The 26,104-nt window shown below is 37.7% G+C and overlaps 1 protein-coding gene across 1 annotated transcript in view; it reads left to right on the forward strand.

Annotated features, from left to right (window-relative positions):
* Window positions 1-26,104, forward strand: part of LOC136844863 (uncharacterized) — a 484,772-nt gene that overhangs the window by 265,835 nt on the left and 192,833 nt on the right. Inside the window, exon 10 of the mRNA XM_067114107.1 lies at window positions 6,790-6,906. Coding sequence (XP_066970208.1) covers window positions 6,790-6,906 — 117 coding nt within the window. The remainder of the gene's footprint in view (window positions 1-6,789; window positions 6,907-26,104) is intronic.

The following is a 26,104-nucleotide window of genomic DNA, read 5'->3' on the forward strand; positions in this document are numbered from 1 at the left end:
TTGATGAAGCCCCTCCATCGCTCCGTTATAGGGTAACGTCCCGATTCAAGACTCTTTCAACACTCACTTATCTTTAATCTTTCACTGCACTCTCATTTTCTTTTTTGAAGTGCGAGTTATCACAAAGACCTGACTCACTTAACTCAGTGTGAATATTAATGCAAGCATATCCTAACAGAATCGAGTTATCTTGGCACCCTCTGTGCAACCCTCAATTCGCCCGAAATAGTTATAATTATCCTTGTGTAACCGCTGGCATTACCTAAATTGCAGATGGTATATCGACAGCTGTGGAAACATCTACTTGTCTTGTGCTTCTTGCAGTGAAAAGGCCACTGCAATCAATTCTTCAGTATCCCTTTCAAGGGGATTAATCATAGACTCTTCAATAATTGAAACATTGATAGCATAACTAAACATGTGGCAGCCCCCTGTTGTATCATATCTGCCTATCATTTCCCAGTCTTCTGATTGACATGTTTAATTGTAAATATATTCCATTTAAAGTAAACCTAAGTGTTTATCTGCAACAGACCCTTATTGAAGTACGGCCTTCACCTCAACTGTTTTTTTATTTAGTTTCCTACCTGACCTAGAAGTTGCAGTCAGAATCTCAAGGTGTGTTAGACCCAAAAGAGGAGGCTTTAAATGTATGTTAATGTGTGGGTAAACAGGGTTCTTCAATTATTTTGAAATTGCTGCCAAATTTGAGTTTAGCCTTTACTAATCTAGTGGTAGATTGTTGAGATGTGTTTATACCATTAATAGTCAAGGAAATATTGTCTCTAACCGTTTTCATTCCAACTTTATCAGCAATAGCGGTAGAAATGAAGTGACACTGACAGCCACTATCCTTCAAACACCTAACCTTTAACCCCCCCCCCTTCAAATGTACTGTTAAATGTAGGAAAAATTGAATCAATATCAGAATATCCCTGGAAAGCGTCTGTTATGGTTAACATACTACTAGAAACTCTTGGTTTATCATCAGTAAGTGACTTAGCATTAGAGGGAACAGGTTTAGGCTTTACTTTACCAGTTGAAGGGCCAGGTTTAGCGTCAGCATTATTGTTACAGTCATCAGAACTAGAGACCTTAACACACAAAAATCCCATGTGCCATTCTGAGCAGTGCTGGCAATGAGAAGTAAAATAGTATCTGCAAGATCCACTCTCGTGATTTAAGTTTGAGCATTTGACACAGCCCCCATATTTCCTAATTTGACCTACTAAGAAATAGAACTTTCATATTTAGGGCACTTATTCATGGGATGAGTAGCGTCCTTACCCTGCTCCTTAGTGCATATACTACATGGCTTGAATCCTTTACTTCTGTCATATTTCACCTCAACAGCAGAACTAGCTACATTATCACTGGCATCTGAACCCTTAGGGGAAGCAAACTTATTCTTGAATTTAGATTTTCGTTTGCTAAGGAAACGATCACAAGCCTCAAAGTAATTCTCAGTAATTTCCTTCAATGAAGGCTTAGTTAATTATTTGTATCAGTTGAAGTTTGAGCTGGTTGTTCATACCTTCCCAGATAAAACAACTGAAGTATATTGTCTACAGTAATGCTAAGCTTGTTTACCCTTTCAATTAACCAATATACTTTTGAAATGTATTCATAAGGATCTGAAGCGTAATCTAATCTAACTTCAGTCAACTGCTTCCATACATTAAACTTCTGGGTATCCTCTGAGGCAAAAGGTTTCAGCAACAACTCCTTAGCAAAGTTATAGCCCTTTTTATCAGCTTCTAAGTAATTACAAGAATCAAAGCCCTACCATATAATTGTTGTTTTAATAGCAAAAGTTTGTCATATTCCGGATATTTGAATTTGCTCATAGTATCTTCAAACTCTTCAGAAAATCTAGAAAGATCTTCTTCAGGTGAGCTGTTATACTTAAGTAAGGGTACAGTTGGATTTTTTTTAGCAAACTACGAGCTTCATCTGCCACAGAACGAGGAGGAGCCGAGTCAGGTTCAAATGGCTTAAGAGAAGCTGAGCATTGAAAGAGTTTATCACTGTGCTCCTGGCATGATTTAAATTCTTCTTCAGATTTTTTCTCCTCTTCATCTGTATCCCATTCCTCAAATTTAAGAGTAAGAATCTGTGTATTCAACACCTTTAATTCAGCAACCCACTCCTCAAACTGCAATCTAGATTTCTCACGCTCACCCGAATCTAAAGTAGGAAATAACCCTCTGTGGTTATGTTGCTCAGTAATGCATTTCCTAATATATTTGTGGACATTCACAAGTTTCCTAAGTTCGGCCATACTGAATATATTTGAATTCAAACACACCACAAAACTAATATATGATTTTAAAAATTTAACAACTGCAACTCAGTGCCATATTCAAAACAGGAGTAATATATATAATTAAACCTCCAGGAGACAATGAATAGATTAGCAAAAATTTAAACACCTTTGCTGTTTTAATCACAATATAGTGTCTTAGTAATGTCACTAATTATAAAATTAATGATGCCACCGAGATGCGGTGCCCATGGCACTGAATACCATGTCCTCTCGTCTTGAATCTCTCACGACCTATACTGTACAAAAAATGACTACCATAAATATAACGAGATCTGTATTATAGATACTATCATACAAATATAAATTTAGACCACACAATTCCTAGAAACTACATTTCTGGTAAACCAATCTCTCTGTCTTGAAATTAGGTACTATGAACTATTAAAACAAGATAAAAGATCTCTCAGATTCAATAATAGCAGTAAAAAATATGCAGGTTACGAGATTTAATTTATGGGACTAGTGATTTGGACATCAAGAAAAATTACTTCAGTAACTCAATTGATGTGTGCCAACAAAAAATGAGACCAACCTCAAAGTAACCAGACATCTTAAAGTGCCTGAAGAGTTCCGCGTTGATATTAGATCTTCACACTGACCAGAGCTGATGCAGTATTGTAGAATGCTAGGAATAACTGACAGCCATAGCTAGTAAAAAAGGGCAGAGAAACATGCCGCCCGCTGCTGCTCTGGGGCTCGGAAATGTAGACGTGATATCTTATTTTTCCGTGTTAGCAGAGAATAAGATCCATAACAAGGTTCCCTGTAAAAGTTTCTTAATTTTTCCCAGAGTTAAACACAAGCCGTGGTAAGGAAAGTGGTAAGTTGATGGTTGGTGGGAAACGACTGCCAAATGGAAATATACTGTAAATAAATCTCGAAGAAACTTCTGTTTATTTACTTGAAGTTCTTGAATTGTTCAACAGTCATTAAACGACGAAAATAGCAGGAAAGTTAAATCTCTAATTTGTTGACACACAATAACTGCTTTACATTACCAATAAAAAATTAAACAAAGGTTAAGAGATCTTTTTAAATAAGAAAACAAATTATATAAGAAACTGTTAAGATATATATTACATCTTATTTTCTACATATCTTTGTGCCTGGTCTGGGTCTGTCAGATAATGTTGAGTTCCAGATATTGAATATCCAAATAATCAAGGGATTATTGTATTGGTAATTTATTAAAGGGATTATTCCTGTATAACTATATTGAATTTATAGTATTTAGTTGCTTATCATTCTAAAAAAAAAAAAAAATGGAAAACCCTTGTTTAGGGTGTTTGGAGTTTGTTTACAGCACTGAACCTGCCACTTGCCAGTAGCCCAAGCCTACCCAGAGTCTGAGTTTGATCATATAAGGCAGAGGGTAATTTTCCGAAAATCTTTTAGAAAAAAATTGCTCCTTATATGCCCAAAAATACAATAATGGAGCAATAGTTTGGTTTTGCTGAACTGGTACTAGTGTGTCTTGATAGCTCCTGATCATGTCATCTTTCACACTTGGTGACATATTTTAGTATATTTTCTACAGGTGCTGTAGGCTGTCATATGTATGGATAAAAATGAGAGAGGGAGAGAGAGAAGGGTGGGGGCCCTCCCAAGACTTCTCTGGCTTGCTGTCTTAGAAAAACTTTGCTCTCCACATTTGTCTTATCCTATGGTTCTTGATCTTTCCCGTGAGGACTTTGTTCATGAATTGGGTGAAAAGCTCATCTCCACCACCACCAAGGCCATTATCATTAAGTTGGAGACATCAGCCTTGTTATCCTCAACCCAGTCTGCTTCTTGTCTCAAGTTAGTTTATCATCTTCTTGTCAGCGCTAGAGATCTTTCCAGCCACATTGATTCTAAGCTTAGTACTCCTCCCAGAGATGTTATCTGCATTCTCTGCTCTGCCTCCAAACCATGCAGTTCCAAGTCTCTGTGCTTTAAGCAGAGTTGCTCTGCCTCTCAACCAGTGAGGCGAGGTTCTGTTGTCCCCTCTGATCTCTTATACAAATCAGGGCCTTTGAAAGGTTTGGAGGTTCTTCATGATGACTACCATCTTCAGTTTCTTGACATGAATGCTTCTGTCTCTGTCTTGATTGATCACCTTCAAATCCTAATCTTCCAAAATGTTGGAGGTACAGGTCATCAATGACAGAATAGTCTTCATGTTAAGGAAGGGTGCCATCAAGATCTTCCTAGTGGGTTTGCCCTGAAGTCTTTGGGAGGTTGTAGGCTGATTGTTGATCTTAGTCTTCTCAACAAATGTCATCAGACCCTTGTGGATGGAGATGTTGGATCTGTCTGGAGATTAGATTACAAATGAACTTGTTTGCTCAAGTAGACCTAAAGGATGTGAACTCCCACGTTTCCATTCACCCGATTTCCAGCAAGTTTTTTATTATTCATTTGTCAGGTCTGTATTGTGTAGTTGTGGCTTCTGAACTTGTGCCTTTCATATGGGTCTGCAAATAAATTTGGAGAGGTCAGACCTAGTTCCCACACTAGCAGTGTACCTAGTTATGCAGATTTACACGTCAACAATTAGTTGGTCATCCTTTTGGGGGACAGAAGTCATCCCCACCAAGAGACTATTCGAGTCTCTTTATCACCCTCAACCCACATCCACGTCTTGGCAGGTGCTGATATAGGTCATCTGGTATTGCTGGAGAAACTGGTTCCTCAAAACACTACCGCTGTACTCCCTCCAACTAATTCTGGTTTCATGATGGGAGGCTATGTCAGTGCTCCCATGTGCTCAGAGCCTTTCTGTTGAGCACAGTTCTTGTAATCTTTGTTGATGGCAAGATCAACAGAACATGCTGAAGGGAGCTCACTATGTTCTCAGATCCTTCAAACAAGGGCTGGAGACCTCATCTGTTGGATTCAAAGGTAAAAGGATGATGATCAGTGGAGGGCAAACACAGGCAGACCTTTCTGGATCTGCAGGCCATTCTTCTTATGCCTGTAAGTATTTATGACCTTGAGCTGCAAGTTCATGGCTGAAAACAACACGTTATTGCATGAAAAATCAGTAACAGGATTAGGGGTTCTTTCTGCTGACAGTGGAAATCTTTGTTTGGGGTGATGCCTGTGGTGAATTCAGTCCTTGTTCTGCTGTGTCACTGCCATTTCTGCTTGTAATGGTCCCCATGTTGGCATGCACGATATGCCATCTGTGCCGTCCTAATATGCTTTCCTTCCTATTATTGGTTCACTCAGGCTTCTGATTTTTCTGCCTCTGCCTCCACCAGGGTCTGCCCCCCAGCCATTAGTTGACATCATTAAATTGTTGGAGAAATCTTCAGACTGTGCCCTCAACAGTGATTTTTTTTTTATGTAGATAGCCATGCAAGAGCAGTTAGGGTTGATCATTGGCTCTTCACTCAAGTGTTTTGAGCCCATCAGGGAAATTCTTGTTTTGTGGCTGCAGCTTCTGCCTCTGAAAGTCCTTGGTTCTGTGCTCCACCACCCGTTCCTCATGCTCTAAGAAAATTCACTGCTATCAGTTCAACGTGAGGAAACTTCACCCTAGGGAAAACTCAGTACAGGGAATGTTCAGCATGAAAGGGTTTGATGAACTAAGAAAAAGTCTTGAAAGAATTTATCTAGTCTTTGACCCAGTGGAAAAATTACTGAGAGTGATTTCCTAAAAAAAATTATCCATGCATCATGGCAATCATGGCAGTCTTGTGTGTGTGCAAGTGTACTTTTTGTATGCAGAAGCATTGAAGCAACAAAAAATAGTAATAAAGAGTTATTCATTGCTATTAACATAATTGAGTAGTTTGACAATTGGTAAAACCCTTCCATAAAACATTCTCATTTCACACCTTCCCATTGTGCTTATTTATGGTATCCTGTAAAATGAAAATTCTTATATGTTAGAACTGAAAAAAGAAAAACTGCCATTTGTTTTACAAAGTGAAACAAATGAATGAGAAAACTTTTTGGAATTATGAGATGTATCAAAAATAAAGTTTTGGGCATAGGTACATGCTGATGATAACTTTGATAATGTTTTGAATGAACAATAATTCTGAAGTAAAAAAAAAATTGTGTAAATGTTCATAGGCAAACTGTTCAAACTACAGTCACCTAATGCTATATTATCATCAGCTCTTAAAGAATGTAGCCATCTTCAGTCCTCCACTAATCCTTCAATTATATGGCTACACCTGAAATTATGGCTCCTTTGTCCTCCCTCTGCAATGGCTATTCAATATTGAATTATGATAAAGCTAAATTAGTGAATGCAATACCTGCATTGTATGCAGGACGGCATGTACATTGAAGACCTCTCTAGTCATGTCCAATATGAGTTAGTGTGACTAGATATTCTCACATACACTGTATTAAGGCAGTATATGAATAATGGATCTGTACAAAAAACATTTTTGTGTAATAAGATACTTTTATGCTTAGTTTCTTTTTATTGTATTAGTTTTTTATTGTTTTATATTTTATTGCAGATAAGACTTTTTCTTCAAGTGAAATGGAAGCAGCAAGGCGGGAGATTGAACTGCTCATGAAAAAGTATGTTGACTCCATAGCAGATTTAACAGCTACAAAATACATTAATAAAAAAGGTAGGTTTTTCTTTTAACAAATTTCATTGAGAGTGATTGCATTTTTTCACCCTTCCAATTTTACCTTTCATTGTCTCCATTATTTTTTCATTTGTGTTTAAGAACCCATTAGTCATAAATAACATTACTTTGTGTGAAACAGATCCAGTCACACTTGAAAAAAAGAAAGCCTGACCATGCATGCATGTGTTAGCACCACTGTCTGGCAAAGTGAGACTTTCTGATGTCAACTGCATTTGTTTTTCTGAGAAATAATGCTGTGCCACTCATTGCTGATGTCAGTGAAATTCGTGTTTCTGAGAAAAAATGCTGGGTCATTTTGTTTCATATTTCACTGTTGATTCACTTTTCTTCATCTTAAGGGTAATTTCCATTGTATAGTGACCTTTCTATCAGTGAGTTGGCATCACTGAAATGTTATTTTCCTTCTCAGTGTTCAGCAATTGTTTATTCAGGTAATTTCATTAATGTAATTCTTGCTTGGGGTTTCATTTGTTGTGGGGTGTAAATGGGCTATTGCTTAGTTAAGTGGTGTGTGATTTGTTTACTTAGTGAATTAGCTGGGCAGTTTGCTCATTTGATATTACCTTTCCCTAATTCCTATCAAGCATTCTAAGGCTGCTAGGGTGGAACGAATATGGAAATTCCTTGTTGACAAATGTCTCATTATGATAAAAGTATGGGCTTAGAAGAACCTACTCAAGTGAAAGTTTTCTGAAGCATAGCCATGAGTTTAAACCTAATACTAAAAGCACATTTGACTTTTGATATTTTCATTGGAAACCTAATTTTTTTCATCAAAACAGATGAGGCATAATTTTAGACCTGCTAAGCCAAACTTTGATTTCTTTGGCACATGGTCGGCATAGGACATTTGGAAGGTCACTTGTCCTTTTACTGGCATAATCTTAAACCAAACATTTACATGAACTATTGCACTCTTGCTACTATTGTGACATGACAGTATGGAAAGCCAGAGGGGAAACTACAGTAAATGACAGGTCTCAGGCAAACCATAAACAGCAGATTAACTTTAAGGGAAATATTTAAATGGCTAAATAGAATTGGCTGTGCTCTTTTTTTCTGCCTGGCATCCTAGCGATCCTAGAGTGTTTAGTAGACTGTTGTGGATTTAGGACTTTTTGTCTTGGGACCCCCTTGCAGGACAGATTATTGTCAATAAAGCCTTTATAGTCAATGACTGCTTTTCCAACAAGTTTGAAGATAGCAGGGTGTGAAATGATAGCAAGGTGACTACAAGCTTTATATCTACTTTATTATTTACAAATTCATGTATGTTAGACAGTCCAACTCTTTGTGTCAGCACAACTGTACCTAATAAATCATCTAACTTGATGCTAAGAATACATAAATCAATATATGTGTTACTCCAATTGTATTTAAATCTCATTCTCCATTTAAACTTTGATGGTCATCAGAAAAAAAGTTATTTACAATTTTTACAAGGCATTTAACAGAGACCAGTGTAAACATGCAATTTCTATTAATATGCTGACATAACAGTCAGAATATTTCTGACAAAAGTATGTAGTTTTAACAGTGCATATAACAGACAGTTTTATTGAATTAGGATTTTGCACAGTTCCTTTGAATTCATACAAAGTGTCCTATTTCCATAACCCCTTTGGGTTAATTACCATGGGTGATTGTATCAATATCATACACATCTTTACACAGTTTCAGTATTTATATGCAACACGCATCATTTCTGTCACATCTAAAGTACAAGGGGAGATAGTTTTAAACAATATGTATTATCTTTTACCAGACCTATACCACTCAGTGATAAATATTACTCAGTAACAGAATATACAGAGTGGCTCCAATTAATCTCTTATTAAATTCACAATGAAGCCCCCCTCTCCACCTGAACACAAGCCTGCACTTTTTTGTAGTATTGCTCCATTCTGCACTGACTCAGAGTCATCCAATTGCAGGACTGTTTGTTTACCATGCAAACACATGGTCTTGTTACAATGACCATCATTATTTCCTCCTATAAATCTGCTATTTCTCCACTTTCTTTAATTATGCAGCTTTCACATTCCACATACATCAAAGTGAACCTTCATCATTTCTACATGAAATGATGAGAAGGTTCACTATTAAGGGAGATTGAACAGTGGCTCCCCCCAAAAAAAATAAAAAACAATTAAAACAATACTAATAACAAAACAATAAAGAATTTTCATACATACTATGAGTGATTTCAGAATTTGATTGTGCTTTTATGTATTTTCCTTACTTAGGCTTTCCAGTGGGAAGTTATTTTGTGCTAATCATGCATCAGCATACTGTGTAGGCAGGGATGAAAAGTCTTGTGGGTAGTTTATGTTGGTCTTAGATAAGGACATTTATTTACAGAGCCTTTTTTGTAGATACCAACAGTGTTTCCCTTAGATTAAGTGTGTTGTGTGTGAGAGCTTGTCCTTCCATTAGTGATACAAGTTTGCTCTGCAATTGGTGATTCGTTTGGTTTCCGCTAAGGTCAGGAGTGATCATTGTAAGTGGCATCTCCCAACACCAGTCTCAACTCCATATTTTTCTTTCCTGTTGAAGACTCCCTGATACAGACATTTGTCTCCAGATAATCTCCCAGGAACTGCAAGGATGGGTTTGCCTGTCTTGTGTGCTGCACCTTTTGTTTCTGCTTTATTTTTCCTTCTCACCTCCTGGCTGTGGTAGCTGTTCTGCTATCTCTTGTTCATTGTTGGTTTTCATTGGTTCTGCAGTTGATGATCTCGTGGCATAACTTTGTACAAAGGTTTCTTCCAAAATCAGTTTTGTGCTGTGGTTGACTTGTGTATAAACAAGTTAATCATGGCCTCATGATGTGTTGCTGCAGCTGCATCTCCACAGGTTTCATTACCAATGTCAGTCAGTGCTTCCTTATGCTGTGGTGTCTCCATTGAGGCTCCTACTGCTTTGGCAGTTTGTGTGTATATGGGTACCTATGTGTGTGTCCTACTGATTCTGTATTCTTGACTGCTGCATTCTATATGTTTGGTAGTAACTGTGTATTCGGTTGCTCCTTGGGTATGTGACTGCTCCTGTGTACATGTGCATCCCTATGTTCATTTCATTTTCAGTGGTCTTGAAAGCCTGTACTCAGGTTTGGTATAACCATTGGCTCTTGTTTATCTAACTGCCATGTCTTCAGTCTTCATACATTTTTATGTACAATATGATTTTCTTTTCTGTTGCCTTTGTGTCAGCTGCATTATCGTCAGCTGCTGCTTTGTCCTCATCTTCAGGGCAGCCTTCTATGTTGGTGCTTTTGTAGTTTCCACCTCGCCACAGCGCAGATCTGCTGTTTCATTATTGTATCCTCAGGCATTGTCATGAGGCCTTCTCTCATACTGTTGGTTGAGTTTTTCAAGACTTGCACGATCACTCTTCAGCCAAAAAGGTCTACTCTTGAGTTCAGTCAGATCTCTCCTCTTCTTATCCCTTAAGCTTTTCTTGTCTGCCCATCGGCTCTCTCCTTGCCACTTGGCATTTAGAGTTGCAACAGTTCCAGCTTGTACTGTATAATTTTTTGCAGCTCTTTAAGTGACTTCCATTCATGATGCATTGCAAGCAGATTCTTGTATGAGAGCTGCTTTATTTTGTTTTCATACTCCTGGCCCATCTGGACTTGGATGCTGCTCATGATTGCCTATTCTCCAAGGGTTCCTGCTTTAGAAAGATTCAAGTTTTTCAAGGACAGCATCTTGCTGGTTAAAGTTTTAGATGAGGAAAATGCATAGATATACATGCACTCAAGTATTTAACATCTCCAAGGAGATTGTTAACTGGTTCTGTGATGTCTTCAGTTTGACAGTCCCTCTAGACGTCTGCATAAAGCTTCAGTTGTGCTTTTCAGGATGATGATGATGTTGTGTTACTGATTATCATTTTCCACAAATTGTTTTCTTTTCTAGACTCGTTTTTGTGAAGTTCACTTGAAGTTAGGAGATTTTTGTGAGTGGTGTCCACCAGATCCTGAGATGATTGCACTGAACTGAAACTAATTGATAAACGTAAGTTAAACTTGAGAAATGTAGTTTTGCAAGTTGCAGGTTTCATTGCTTTGGATTTATGACCGAAAATGCAAACCATGATGGTGATGGTGGTGGTTGTATGGAGATGTGACCTTGTAGAAGTGACTGCAGTTAGTAATTATTAGATGTTGGCCTAGTTTTGACAAAGGTCATCTGAACTTCACATGTGAAGCCATTTAGATGTAACTTATGCATTTCCATATACAGTTAACCAAGTATGGTGTGAAGTAATTTTATCATCTGCCATTCCTAGGTATTAATGTAATAGGCTCAATCAGCTGATCCTGAGAATGTAAACATTATAAGTGGTGGAATGATTGTTTTTTTAATACATATCATGATGATAATATATCAGTATAAATAGTGTAAATGGATTCTGTAAGTAAAATAAGTTTCATAAGGCAAATGAAATCTGCCAGGTTTGCCACAACAACTGGGGGAGGACAGTCATGATGGGTTTAGAAATGAAATGCTCAGTAAGAATAGATTAGGTAAGGTGAAGACACTTTCTTGATAATCCACCAAGCAATTTTTGCTTTCTTATCAGCCTGTCCTACACACTTTTCGATATCTCATCAGCGTGTCCTACACACCTTTCGAAAAAACAAGAAAGTGAAGAAAAAGGAGGGTAAAGGCAAGGGAACTCAAACTCAAGACCATGGAAGGCTATGGTACAATGACTGTGACACAGTCCAAGGTTGGAGAACAAGGTTTGAATTCACAGTAACCTTCTCTTAGAAGAGTTGTCTACCAAGGCTAAAGGGTCCTTTCTACCCACTGGTTTTATTTTGGAGTGTCCTTCTCCTAAAAGAATTGCCTGCCAAGGCTAAAGAGTCTCTTCTACTCTGACTCGCGTAGGCAGGGACGTTAATTCTATTTATTGGAACTTACTGAGCTCCAGAAGCATAACATAAATCCTGGAAAGATGGACAAAGTATTTATTGGTGTCTTTGAAAAGTGAAAGTGATGTCGTGATAGTAGTAGTGATGATTTTGTGGCTTAAAGTGAAAGTATTAATAGCAGCAAGGAGAAGATCCCCTTTGCTCTACCACCAAAGTGTGAACTTTAGGTGAGAAGAGGAGGGAGAGGTATTCCTGTTTCCCTTGCTGCCCAGCCCCAGCCCTCATATGCAACTCCTCCCCCTCCTGCAGCTTCTGGTGAGATGAAGGGTGTTCTATGGACCCTGACCCCTTGTATTATATTGAAGGAACCCATCATTATGCTATATTTTGCGGGGATGTTCTGATGCAAGAGGGCACATTGAAATGGCAGGGCTGCAATATTTCCAATATTGCACATTATATTGGACTGCCCATTTTTATGGGATTATTGAAGTTGCCACAAGAATGGATGTATTGGTCAAAACATAGTAAATACTAGCAAGGTGCATGACAACTAGTGATGCTGTACATGAAGCTTGTGGTAGTGATACCATTAACCCTTAAATGCCGAGCCTCTATTTACGAAAGTGTCTGCCGTATGCCGGCGGCATTCGGGAGTTAGCGCCCGCCGGAAAAAAAAAATTTTTTTAAAATCACAGCACGCTTAGCTTTCAAGATTAACCCCTTCGCCACCGGCCTGTTGCACTGCCGATAATGCTTGCATACCGCATGAGACCCCCGTCGACCGCGAGTATATCAGTCATCATTTGCTCCCACTAAACTTTCTGTTATTCATATTTTTCGTTTATATTCTTATGTGAAAACATTGTGTATATATCAATGAATATTTTTTACCACATTGGCTATATACATATATATATATATATATATATATATATATATATATATATATATATATATATATATATATATATATATATATATATATATATATATATATATATATATATATATATTATTGTTACGTGTGTGTCTCTTGGCTGATCATGTATTATTCAATTTACGTAGTTTTCACGGCCCTGCAAACCAAGATTACACGTAACCTGCCACTTGAAGCCAAAAGTTAACCTCAAAGACAGTCGTTAATTAGCCATAGGTCGCCAGTTAAGGGTAATTAACCTTAACAAGAATATTTGAGATGAATTTGATTTTAAACGCAACGGTTCTTCCAAACATTCGGACGCTAGGCATAAAAAGCATCGAGACTTAACCTGATTTTGCTTACCCTAAATCCTAGGTATTTTACTTGAATAACGGGGTTGAAGCTAACAATATAATAATTTGGCTTAATCTAGACTTAGTGCAAGCGATTACCTTCAATGGTGGCGGAGAATGAAATAAAGAAAGAGTTGGAAATACAGAAAAGAGGTTAAAAGAATGGACGAAGTTTGAACAGCACACAGACTCTACCTTAAGGACGGCGCGTTGCCGCGATTACAACGGATTTGATGAAGTTGTGTAGTGTTTCTTGCTCCACCATTCACTAAAATATAATAGACAAAGGCGGGGACAGGGCCACCTTCCAGACGCCTGCTCGCGACGGCGGCTAGTTTCTCTCTCGCGTTCCCTGACCGGCCTAGGTCAGAACAGGCCTACAGCCATGCCCTGGGCGTCTGTGTTCTGTTAAAAACATTCGCCAAAAGAGACAGGAAAGAAGGAAAAAGGACCTTAGGACCACCTATTTTTAAGGCTGATAGGGAAATTTTCCTTTAGGGTGAAAGGTCTAAATTACCTATCCCGTTCTCCAACGGACGTTAAGGTTTGAAATGAAGACGCTCCTATATAGACAACATCTTTTCCCTGTCTCGGTCAGGTTGATATTATTTGCAATCAAAGTTACGAGGGCGAACAGCAGTAATATTTATAAAAAATATATATATATATATATATATATATATATATATATATATATATATATATATATATATAATATCAAAAAAAGAGGAATATTTAGTGGAAAAAGTAATTGCAGAAATAGAAACAGCTATAAAGGGGTAGAAATAGTAGTAAAGTAGTAGAAATAAAGTAGCAGAAAAAGTAGTAAAGTATTAGTAAAATAGTACAAGTAGTAATAGCAGTATATACTAGTTTTCTTACGGAAACAGTTAGTCTAGGTTCATACGGAAACAGCATATATATAAATCAATGAATGTTTATGGCATTGGTAATAATAATAATAATAATAATAATAATATAATAATAATAATAATAATAAAAAAATTCAACAGGAATTTCAGCAAGCAAAGAAATCTTGCTCGAGACATCACTTCTTTACAAAAGATCCTTGGACCCCCAACCATGGCATCTCGTGACCAATACATATACATACGGGGCATTTTATTCACCCCCATTATCATCAGCAAGCTCTGAAAAACATACATCTCATCACGAGTGACAGCCCTCCACAGAAGTGCATTTACCTTCCACTTTCCTGTTGACCGAAAATACTCCTCTGCCCGAGCATTCTTCCATTCACACAGTCTGTCAATAACATCATCACAAAAAAAGAAACAAAATGCATCTCATGGGCAGGTGAAGTCTGGTGTGCAAACATAGATCCCATTGTCACCCTTCGTGAAATCGGGGGGTTGGTCTGGGCGCACGTCACAAAATGGATCTGTTATGAACCGCCAACCTTCATCGACAATGGGTTCAATGTCTTCTAAATACTCGGTGTCGCTGCCATCCTCTAAGCAACTATCACCACTATCACTATAATCATCTGACAGATCTGGCAGGTATTCAGCCCCAGAATCTGAAATGCTATAATCCGACATGATGATACTAAAAAAAAAAAAAAAAAAAAAAACTGCAATCAAAAGGGAAAAAAGTTTAGCATTCGAATCCAAATGGTTTACTCAGAAGATCGTATCAATGTTTCATACATAACAGCTTGAGGCGCACTGGCATGTGCTGCTGGACGATACCCCTTATAATATCCCATATGAATATGACGTCACGACGATCATCGGACACTCATTGGCTGGAATGAATAGTGGGTGGAGCTTCTGCACCTCTCTCGTACACAATACTACGCCTGAAACCCATCCAAGCTGAAGAAAACAGCTTTGCTTTTCGAGGAGAGATGAAAGATGTATAGGCGTACGTCGCGGTCTTTTATTACTGTACCGTAAAAGACGTACATGTGTACGTCCCGGTGGCGAAGGGGTTAAGAGTTCATTTTTGGCTTCTTTTTTTGACATTGCCTGAAGTTTAGTATGCAACCATCAGAAATGAAAAAAATATCATTATCATATATAAATATTGAAATACAGTATATGACAGCGCGAAAAAAAATTTTCATATATAATTGTATACAAATTGCGCTGTGAGCAAAACGGTTAAAGCTAATGAGTTATTTTTTTCTTTGTATTGTACACTAAATTGCAATGATTTTGGTATATAACAAATTGTAAAATGATCAAAGCAACACAAAGAAAATATTATCACAAAATGATGCATGAATTCGTAACGAGCAGACGTAAATAAAAGTTTTTTTCAAAAATTCACCATAAATCGAAATATTGTGCTAGAGACTTCCCGTTTGTTGCAAAATGAAGGTAATTGATTGAATATTACTAGACTGTAAGTGTTTTAGCTCACAATTGCAGTTTTTGACCATTCCGGTCGAGTTAAAGTTGACCGAAGGTCAAATTTTTTCTATTTATCGTGATTTATATGAAAATATTTCAAAACTGATAAAAGCTACAACCATGAGTTATTTATTGTTGTATTCTACATGAAATTGCACACATTTTCATATATAAAACTTTATGTAACGACTAATATAAAATGATGCAAACATTACGACAAAGTGACAAAAGAATTTCTGAGATGTTCGGCTGAGTTACTGAGCGGACGTATGGAAAAAGTTTTTTTCAAAAATTCACCATAAATTGAAATATTGTGCTAGAGACTTCCAATTTGTTGCAAAATGAAGGTAAATGATTGAATATTACTAGAATGTAAGAGTTTTAGCATACAATTGCATTTTTCAACCATTTTGGTCGAGTCGAAGTTGACCAAAGGTTGAAATTTTGTCACATCGTGATTTATATGAAAATATTTCAAAACTGATAGAAGCTACAACCATGAGTTATTTTTTGTTGTATTCTACATGAAATTGCACACATTTTCATATATAAAACTTTATGTAACGACTAATATAAAATGGTGCACACATTACGACAAAGTGACAAAAGAATTTCAGAGATATTCGGCCGAGTTACCGCGTGCGGACGTAAGGAAAAAGTTTTTTTTTTCAAAAATTCACCATAAATCGAAATATTGTACTAGAGACTTCCAATTTGTTGCAAAATGAATGTAAATGATTGAATATTACTAGAAATAAGAGTTTTAGCTTACAATTGCATTTTTCGACCATTTCGCTCGAGTCAAAGTTGACCAAAGGTTGAAATTTTGTCACATCGTGATTTATATGAAAATATTTAAAAACTGATAGAAGCTATAACCATGAGTTATTTTTTGTTGTATTCTACATGAAATTACACACATTTTCATATATAAAACTTTATGTAACGACTAATATAGAACGGTGCAAACATTACGACAAAGTGATGAAAGAATTTCAGAGATGTTCGGCCGAGTTACCGCACGCGGACGTAAGGAAGAAGTTTTTTTAAAAAATTCACCATAAATCAAAATATTGTGGTAGCGACTTCCAATTTGTTGCAAAATGAATGTAAATAATTGAATATTACTAGAATGTAAGAGTTTTAGCTTACAATTGCATTTTTCAACCATTTTGGTCGAGTCGAAGTTGACCAAAGGTTGAAATTTTGTCACATCGTGATTTATATGAAAATATTTCAAAACTGATAGAAGCTACAACCATGAGTTATTTTTTGTTGTATTCTACATGAAATTGCACACATTTTCATATATAAAACTTTATGTAACGACTAATATAAAATGGTGCAAACATTACGACAAAGTGACAAAAGAATTTCTGAGATGTTCGCCGAGTTACCGCGTGGGAGATATAGAAAAAATTTTTTTTTTTCAAAAATTCACCATAAATTGAAATATTGTGCTAGAGACTTCCAATTTGTTGCAAAATGAAGGTAAATGATTGAATATTACTAGAATGTAAGAGTTTTAGCTTACAATTGCGTTTTTCGACCATTTCGGTCGAGTCAAAGCTGACCAAAGGTTGAAATTTTGTCACATCATGATTTATATGAAAATATTTAAAAACTGATAGAAGCTATAACCATGAGTTATTTTTTGTTGTATTCTACATGAAATTACACACATTTTCATATATAAAACTTTATGTAACGACTAATATAAAATGGTGCAAACATTACAACAAAGTGACGAAAGAATTTCAGAGATGTTCAGCCGAGTTACCGCACGCGGACGTAAGGAAGAAGTTTTTTTTAAAAATTCACCATAAATCAAAATATTGTGGTAGCGACTTCCAATTTGTTGCAAAATGAATGTAAATGATTAAATATTACTAGAATGTAAGAGTTTTAGCTTACAATTGCATTTTTCGACCATTTCGGTCGAGTCAAAGTTGACCGAAGGTTGAGATTTTGGCACTTATCGTGATTTATATGAAAATATTACCAAACTGATAAAAGCTACAACCATGGGTTGTTTTTTGTTGTGTTTTTTCATGAAATTGCACACATTTTCATATATAAAACTTTATGTAACGGTTAATATAAAACGGTGCAAAAATTACGACAAAATAACGAAAGAATTTCTGAAATTTTCGGCCAAATTACCGCTCGGACATAAGGAAAAATTTTTTTTTCAAAAATTCACCATAAATCGAAATGTTGTGCTAGAGACTTCCAATTTGTTGCAAAATGAAGGTAAATGATTGAATATTACTAGAATGTAAGAGTTTTAGCGTACAATTGCATTTTTCGACAATTTCGGTCGAGTCAAAGTTGACCGAAGGTTGAAATTTTTTGTAGTCGACGTACGGTACGTCCGCTCGTCACCCGACAGACAATTTTAGTCGACTTACGATATGTCCAGTCGGCGTTTAATAGTTAAATAACATCTATAGCATTATTATTGTGCAACCAATAATTGAATACATCCCCAAAATTGTCTCTCTCATTGTGTCTCTCTCTCTCTCTCTCTCTCTCTCTCTCTCTCTCTCTCTCTCTCTCTCTCTCTCTGTGTGTGTGTGTGTGTCCGTAATAATTCATAAAAAATTTCACTCTTAAGTAAGGACAACTGGTATCTCTCTCTCTCTCTCTCTCTCTCTCTCTCTCTCTCTCTCTCTCTCTCTCTCTCTCTCTCTCTCTCTCTCTCTCTCTCTCGTTCGAAGTTAGCCGACCTACGTATTACAGCACTGTTTTTCTGTATGTCTTTAACTGTACAGTAGATAATTGTGAATTGACCTAATTTTACGTGTACTGTGTACAAACTGTAAATGCGCCGTTCTAAAACATAGAGACATAGAGCATTTCAGAACAAAGAGAAAGTGACAGAACAAAGAAGTTTTTAAAAATGAGGTTGAAAAGACTTCTAAAAATAGATTGGTGGAATTGGGGAGAGAGTCACACCATTTATTTATTTTTTTAAGGGTAATGTATTAAGCTAACTTTTAAATGAAAATACAGTAACTTTAATTTCATTTAATAGTTAGTTTAATACTGAATTTCCATCTTTTGATATCTAACGTAAGAATAACTTTATCTCTCTCTCTCTCTCTCTCTCTCTCTCTCTCTCTCTCTCTCTCTCTCTCTCTCTCTCTCTCTCTCTCTCGTGTTATTCTCTCGTTCTCCGTAATAATTGATAAATAATTACACTCTCTTAAGTAAGGACAACTCTCTCTCTCTCTCTCTCTCTCTCTCTCTCTCTCTCTCTCTCTCTCTCTCTCTCATAGTTAGCGCTCACACATTTTTACAACTTATTAATTCTCTGTACGTCTTTACCTGTACATTAGATAGTTTAAATTGATCTAATTTGACCTGTATCGTCTACGAAGTGTAAATGCACTAGTGTTACAAATACGTTCTAAAACATAGAGATATAATAACTAAGAGTTTCTTCATGAAAAAGCATTTCAGAACAAAGAGAAAGAGATGCAGAATAAAGAAGTTCTTAAAAAGAGGTTGAGACGATTCTAAAAATAGATCGGTTGGAAGGGGAGAGAGAGAGAGAGAAAATTCTCTTCCAAACCTCAGTTTTTATGTCAACCATTTATTTCTCTTTTTTAAGGGTAATGTATTAAGCTAACTTTTAAATGAAATTACAGTAACTTTAATTTCATTTAAAAGTTAACTTAATAATTTGGGAGCATGATTAGGGTCATACAGTAATACCTCGAACTTGTGCGATTCGAGTTGCACGAATTCACAGACACACGAATTTTTCATTGGAACCTAACTAATGGTCATACACGAGTTTTCACAGACACGCGAACACTGAGAAACCCAGCAAAAGTGTTTGTTTAATTTTTTTTATGTAATTTATAAGTTTTCAAGCTTTTATGTGTAAATTAAATAACATTAAATATTGTTAAAAGTAATAATTTCTCTCTCTCTCTCTCTCTCTCTCTCTCTCTTTTAGTGAGATGAATTTTTATGGTACATGTAAACAGGTATGTTTATTTGTATGATAAACTTTTTACCTAATAATAAGTACTAATTTTCAAATAATAATCATAAAAATAGTAATAATAATAATAATAATAAAACTGTAATTACAAAATTCGTATTATTTTGAACAAACAAATTCTTCCCTTACCTTTTGTAAGAAGGAGGTGAAGGCAAAAGCTGTCAGACATGTCATTTAACATGACAAGGAGGGGAGTGTTGCCAATTAGTAGTCAAATTTTTCTTTTAATTCTCTCTCTCTCTCTCTCTCTCTCTCTCTCTCTCTCTCTCTCTCTCTGTAATAATCTAAAAAAAGTCTCTCAACTCTCTCTCTCTCTCTGTCATAAAAATTTCACTCTTAAGTAAGGACAACTGTTTCTCTCTCTCTCTCTCTCTCTCTCTCTCTCTCTGTAATAATTCATAAAAATTTCACTCTTAAGTAAGGACAACTGTTTCTCTCTCTCTCTCTCTCTTAACTCAACTCTCTCTCTTAAAGTTAACAAGCTCGACTGTTTCTTTGTATGTCTTTAACTGTACAGTAGATAATTTTGAATTGATCTAATTTTACCTGTACCGTTTACAAACTGTAAATGTGCTGTTCTAAAACATAGAGCATTTCAGAACAAAGAGAAAGTGACAGAATAAAGAATTTTTTACAAATGAGGTTGAGTAGACTTCTAAAAATAGATCGGCGGAATGGGGAGAGAGTCACACCATTTATTTCTTTATTTAAGGGTAATGTATTAAGCTAACTTTTTTAATTTCATTTAATAGTGAAAATACAGTAACTTTAATTTCATTTAATAGTTAGTTTAATACTGAATTTCCATCTTTTAATATCTAACGTAAGAATAAGGACAATATCTCTCTCTCTCTCTATGTGTTATTCTCTCAGTCTCCTTAATAATTGATAAATAATTTCACTCTCCTAAGTAAGGACAACCCTTATCTCTCTCTCTCTCTCTCTCTCTCTCTCTCTCTCTCTCTCTCTCTCTCTCTCATAGTTAGCGCACACACACTTTTACAACTTATTAATTACAGTAGATAGTTTAAATTGATCTAATTTGACCTGTATTGTCTACGAAGTGTAAATGCACTAGTGTTGCAAATACGTTCTAAAACATAGAGACATAATAACTAAGAGTTGTATTAGTGAAAATGTAAAACACTGTTCATGAAAAAGCATTCCAGAACAAAGAGAAACAGACGCAGAATAAAGAAGCTGTTAAAAAGAGGTTGAGATGATTCTAAAAATAGATCGGTTGGAAGGGGAGGGAGAGAGAGAGAAATTCTCTTCCAAATCTCAGTTTCTATGTCAACCATTTATTTCTCTTTTTTAAGGGTAATGTATTAAGCTAACTTTTAAATGAAATTACAGTAACTTTAATTTCATTTAAAGGTTAACTTAATAATTTGGGAGCATGATTAGGGTCATATTTAGTGTTTAAACTTTAGAAATAAGCATTTATTAGCCTTTTAAGAGACCTTGCCAAACCTAACCTCGCGTAAGTTCAGAGTATGACTGTATATGTTTTTATGGCAAAAAATGTATATGATTATGAACACAATTTGTCATGCTTTTGCATTCTTTAAAAATATTACCAATCACTTGCACATTTCTTTTATTTGCAAGTTTTGAATGCTTGCATCTTATGACATTTTATCGTCTGCATAGTATGTTCTCCCTGGCTGTTCAGATGAGTTTTATTTACTTCTTTATGGGTGGGGGGGATTGTGTCATATCTAACGTGTTAATGGTAATGAAATAGATATGCCGTATACAGTAAACCCCCCGTATTCGTGTTCTCATGGTTCGCGGACTCACGCATTTGCGGGTTTCTCTGTGGAACATATCTAGCCATCCTTCGCGGAAAATTCGCCCATTCGCAGTATTTTTCACTGAGAAATATTCACTAATTACTGTATTTTCATATAATTTTCATGAATAAATGTACTTTTTGTGATAAAACTATTAAAATACTCAGGTATAAGCATTTTTACAGGGTTTTTCTTGGTTTAAGCTATCAAAATGGGCAGTTCTAAGTGTTTTTAGAGGGTTTTAAGCATTCATGATTTGACCTATTCGCGGGGGTGTGTGGGACGATCCCCGCGAATATGGGGGGTTCACTGTATTTCCGTGCATAAGACGGCCTTTAAATTCTAAAATTTACCCCTAAAAGTTGGGGGTCGTCTTATACTACCATTCTAAAAATCAAACCTTGAATTCTAAGTGATGTTTATCGGTAGACTAGCCTCGGTCTCAGTACGATAAGGACCGACATACGTGAAAAGATTCACATTATGAAATAAACTGGTAATAAAGGTAATAAAACTACATTTACCCTATATATTTTTGGCATATCTTCCTGTTATCTGTGCGAGCCGAGCTAAGAAAATGTAAACATTGAGTTATGGTTGCGCTCAGAGCAACCTTTATCTTTTGGTAACCTTTCAGAAATTTTGATGGTAGTGTAATCACGGTAGTAATAACATTTATGGTAGCATAATATTAATTTTTCATTAAAAATTCTTCGTAATTTTGGTGGAAATAACACAATTTTGGAACAATTTTAGAACAGTTCAGTCATACGAATGATAATTAGGTACGATAATTGTCGTAATTATTGTAACATTGTTAGGGGTTGTTTGTGATTGGCGATGAAATGTAAACAAAACAATGGTTTCCCTTTTAGGCGACATGTGTAGGAAAAACATGATAGAATTGGCTTTGTTGTTTTGTGTATTTTGAATTTCTAAGGATACAGTAAATAAAACAGCATTTGTAATAACATTACCTTTTCATAACCAATGCTGTATTTTATAAGATACCTGTTGTTACAAAAACCTATACAGGCGGTCCCCGGTTTACGACAGGGGTTCCGTTCTTGCGCCTCGTCGTAACCCGAAAATCGTCGAAAATCGTCAAAAATCATAAGAAAACCTTACTTTTAATGCTCTGGGTGCATTGAAAACGACGTAAACTGCATTATTATTGAGTTTTACATCAAAAAAACCTTCAAATTATGATTATTCTGCCATTTTGGGGCCAAATTTCTTCCGTCGGATTGGCGTACGACGCGTCGTAACCCCGGAACATGCGTCGTAAGCCGGGAAATAATTTCTGATGAATATATTTGAAAAGCGTCGTAACCTCGGAACACCGTAAGCCGGAACCATCGTAAACCGGGGACTGCCTGTATATAGATGGTTTTGTAATTTAGCAGTCATCTTATACTACAGATATGAGATGATTTCATGAAAATTTGCCATAATTTCTGACCTTGTCATATATCAGGTCGTCTTACACACGGAAATATACAGTACCGTAATTTGAAATGCATGTTACTGTAATTTCTCTGTGTAAAGAAAAAAAATAAACATCTTAATTTACCTCTTTTGGCAAATTTTTTACATGCAAGTAACTTGTGAAATTTCCCCCATGCATAAGTTCTCCTTGGCTGCTCACACGATTAAGTTTGTTTTAATTTTAGGTGAAGATATGTGTCATTTCTGGATCGGGTCCCGTGTCAGCCGGTGAAAAAGTCCATTCAGCACTTATTTCTAGGTAATTCCGTTGCTAGATACCAGAGAAAGCTAAATGAAATGCTGGAGTTACTACCCCCAGAGCGAGCTCCATTAGATGGAGTCGTGTATGGAAAAGGGTGAACTATAAAAACACAGAACCTTATCCTATAGAGATCCCAAAGTCAAAAGTCCCACAGAGAGGTGCCGTTACAAACCCATGCACCACTCGTGGACAGTACACAAATCACCGCTAGCCGCATTCCATTTCAGCAAGCACCTACGGTCACACGTGTTTTCGTTGTGCTTTTTATCTTGTGCTTATTTGCATCATTATGGCATCCTCGCAAGGTCTTTCTTCATCAAAGTTGAGTACCAGTGTTACGTTTTTTATTTGAGGCGATTGAGGCTCCTTATTTCCCTTTAGTCTAGTAATTAAGGGGATTTATAACGCCCGTCTCGATCTCCTCTCGCGGCCTCACGTGACCTCCATGCGTGGTTCGTGAACTTGGGTCGCCTTGTTTTTCGATCTTTCTCACTGTTCCTCTTCATGTTTAGGATATTTTTCCTATTCGTGAAGTCTAATTAGTGATTTTGATTGATTGACTTTTGTATCCCTTTGCTTCGAGAGTGAAGGCTTTTGTTTAGGCTTCGGGCTACCCCCTCGGGCCTATTCGCCTCTTATCATTTCCTTAACCTTCCCCTGTTTCGCTTTTATTTAGGCTAATAAGCCTCTTGTTTAAGCTGAAATAGCGAGGATCTCGTGTAGCTTCCTCTCCTGTTTCAAGCTTTTCGCTAGGCTAATAAGCCTCTTGGTTAAGCTGGGATAGCGAGGGACATCACGTAGCCTACCCTAGTTTGGTCATTTCTTAAGGTTAGTTTCCAGTTATTGGTTATGTCGACACACCCTTACCCCTTCCCCCTCCCGAGTGCTCTCTCTCCCCTTGATTCGTTTTCAATCTTGTTAACTTATCAAGGCTTGGGAGCATTCCTTTCCTTTTAGCCTATAGCCTGTGTCCCCTTCCTCTGCATTGTTTGGCCTGTCCTTGGTACGGTCTCTGACTTTACCAGCCTATACCCCCTCCTGGGACTGCTGGTGGCCGGGAGAGCTTCCCCTCCCCGTCCACCATCTTTGGCCTTCTTTGCCTCCCCCCCCCTTTTCTGACCATGGAGGTTGTTCCTCTCCCTCTCCTGCTTCTCTCGCGCTTGCTGGGTAGCTGTCTCAGTCAGCGAGTGGACGTGAGGACCCGGAGCGCCCGGATTGTGCATTCCCACTCTCTGGTCGCTTCTTTACGGTTCTTCCTCCTGGTCTTTTCATCCCTCCCCTCCGTACGTCATCTCCGGCGTGTCGTTTAATTTGGCGACACTCCGGTTTAGTCCTATTCTCGTGGCCAGTTAGTGTTTTCCACCTGACTGTCTTCGTGTCCGGACCTTTGACGTTCCCTTCCTTTAGCTAACCACTGTCTGTTATCGAGGCGCATTCCTTGCTTCCCGCTCCGGCGGTTCTAGTGTTTACCGGTCTTCCGTTATCGCTAGTTTCAGAATTTCATTCTTAGTTGCCGGGAATGCGCTTACTCCGGACAGTTTTAACCTTCCCATTTTATTTTGTATCCATCACTTACTTTTAAGGCATGTTACTCCGGCTTGTTCCGGTATATTTATTGTTTTTATTATGTTTATTTTGTATGAGATTTTATTTTAATCCCGTTACCTTCCGGATCATTCCGGCTGGTCTCACGGTTTTATTTTATATACTAATGTGTTGCTCCGGCACACTACTCCGGCACATTACACGGTGTACTCATAATCTCATACTTTTACAGGTGGTACGCTGCCAAGAACAGGGTGCTCCGCAGCCCTCCACCAGGCCAGCGGCCACATAAGTTTGTCGGTCCCACTCGGATGTGCGGTCCACGTAGGGGATCTCATTGTTTGGCACCCTGACGGATGTGATGTTTGCTACGCTCTTTACGAGCAAGCTATCGATGATTCGGTAGGTTGTCATGCATCTTTCCTTTTTAGCCAAACTATTTTATACGTATTACCGATTTCCCCTGCCTTCGGTAAACCGCAATAATGTTTTTCTTCCGGCAGGCTGACCGCAAGTCTCGTGATGCTTCGCTCCAGGCCCTTAAAGTCTGGGTTAGCGGCTTCGGACGCAACGTAGGAGCTGGCAATCCATATATACTCTCGAAGGACATTTGCAATGTCCTTTTTCCTGGCGCTTGGATCACAGCTTCAGTCACCGACGATGTTGCTGCTCCGTTGATTGCCGGGATTTGGGAGTTGACCCAGCCCTCTCCAGACGGTTCGGCCCTGAGCGGTGGCGTTTTAGAAGACGCGGCGGATCTTGACCTTGGCCTTGAATCTCCGAACATTGTCCCGGAGCATCAAGCAGGTAAGGGGGTAAGTGAGGCAGGTTCTTCACTCTTTAGCTCTCCTTCTTCCACCGTTTCCTCTTTAAAGGTTTCTCTAAATCCTCATACCTTACGGGCATGTCTGGATCTATTGTCCCGAAGGTGAAGTCTGTCAGGAAGAAAACCTTACCTACTCCAGCAGGTCGATCTGAGGCCCTCCGCGGCGGCATCGGGCGGTGAGCCCGTTCCGTCGACGAGTACAGCCTCCCCCTCCGGGTCACAAGCAGAGTCTCAGTCGCATCAAGTGGTTCCCCCTCCTCCTGCTTTGGATACGGTCCCTTTCTTCGAGCATTTCCTTGAGAGAATCGACGCGAGATTTGAGAGAATCGACGCGAGGGTAGACAGCAAGCTGTCTGGTCTTGCTAATTCTTTTCAGTCTCTTTCGGAGAAGGTGGAATCACAACAGGAATTCATCCAAGGACTGGCCGACGGCGGATCTCGTTCTAGGTCTCATTCTGTTCCTGACCCTTCCACTCTCCCTCCCTTCTATCTGGGGAATCCTTGGCGTCTGGCCCTTTATGCTCCCGAGTACGAAGGTACTCTCACCATAGAGGGTTTGGGCACAAGGAGAGTGGAAGAGTTGGAATTCTATCCTCCGGACCTGACATCCCCCTACACAGGTTTCGCCAGGCTGAAGGGGGAGGTTTGGAACAGGTCTGATAAAGTCCCTAAGGAGACCGTTATCTATCCTAGGGACCAAGCCCAGT

Source organism: Macrobrachium rosenbergii, chromosome 13, assembly GCF_040412425.1.
Source record: "Macrobrachium rosenbergii isolate ZJJX-2024 chromosome 13, ASM4041242v1, whole genome shotgun sequence".
NCBI classification, from domain to species: domain Eukaryota; kingdom Metazoa; phylum Arthropoda; class Malacostraca; order Decapoda; family Palaemonidae; genus Macrobrachium; species Macrobrachium rosenbergii.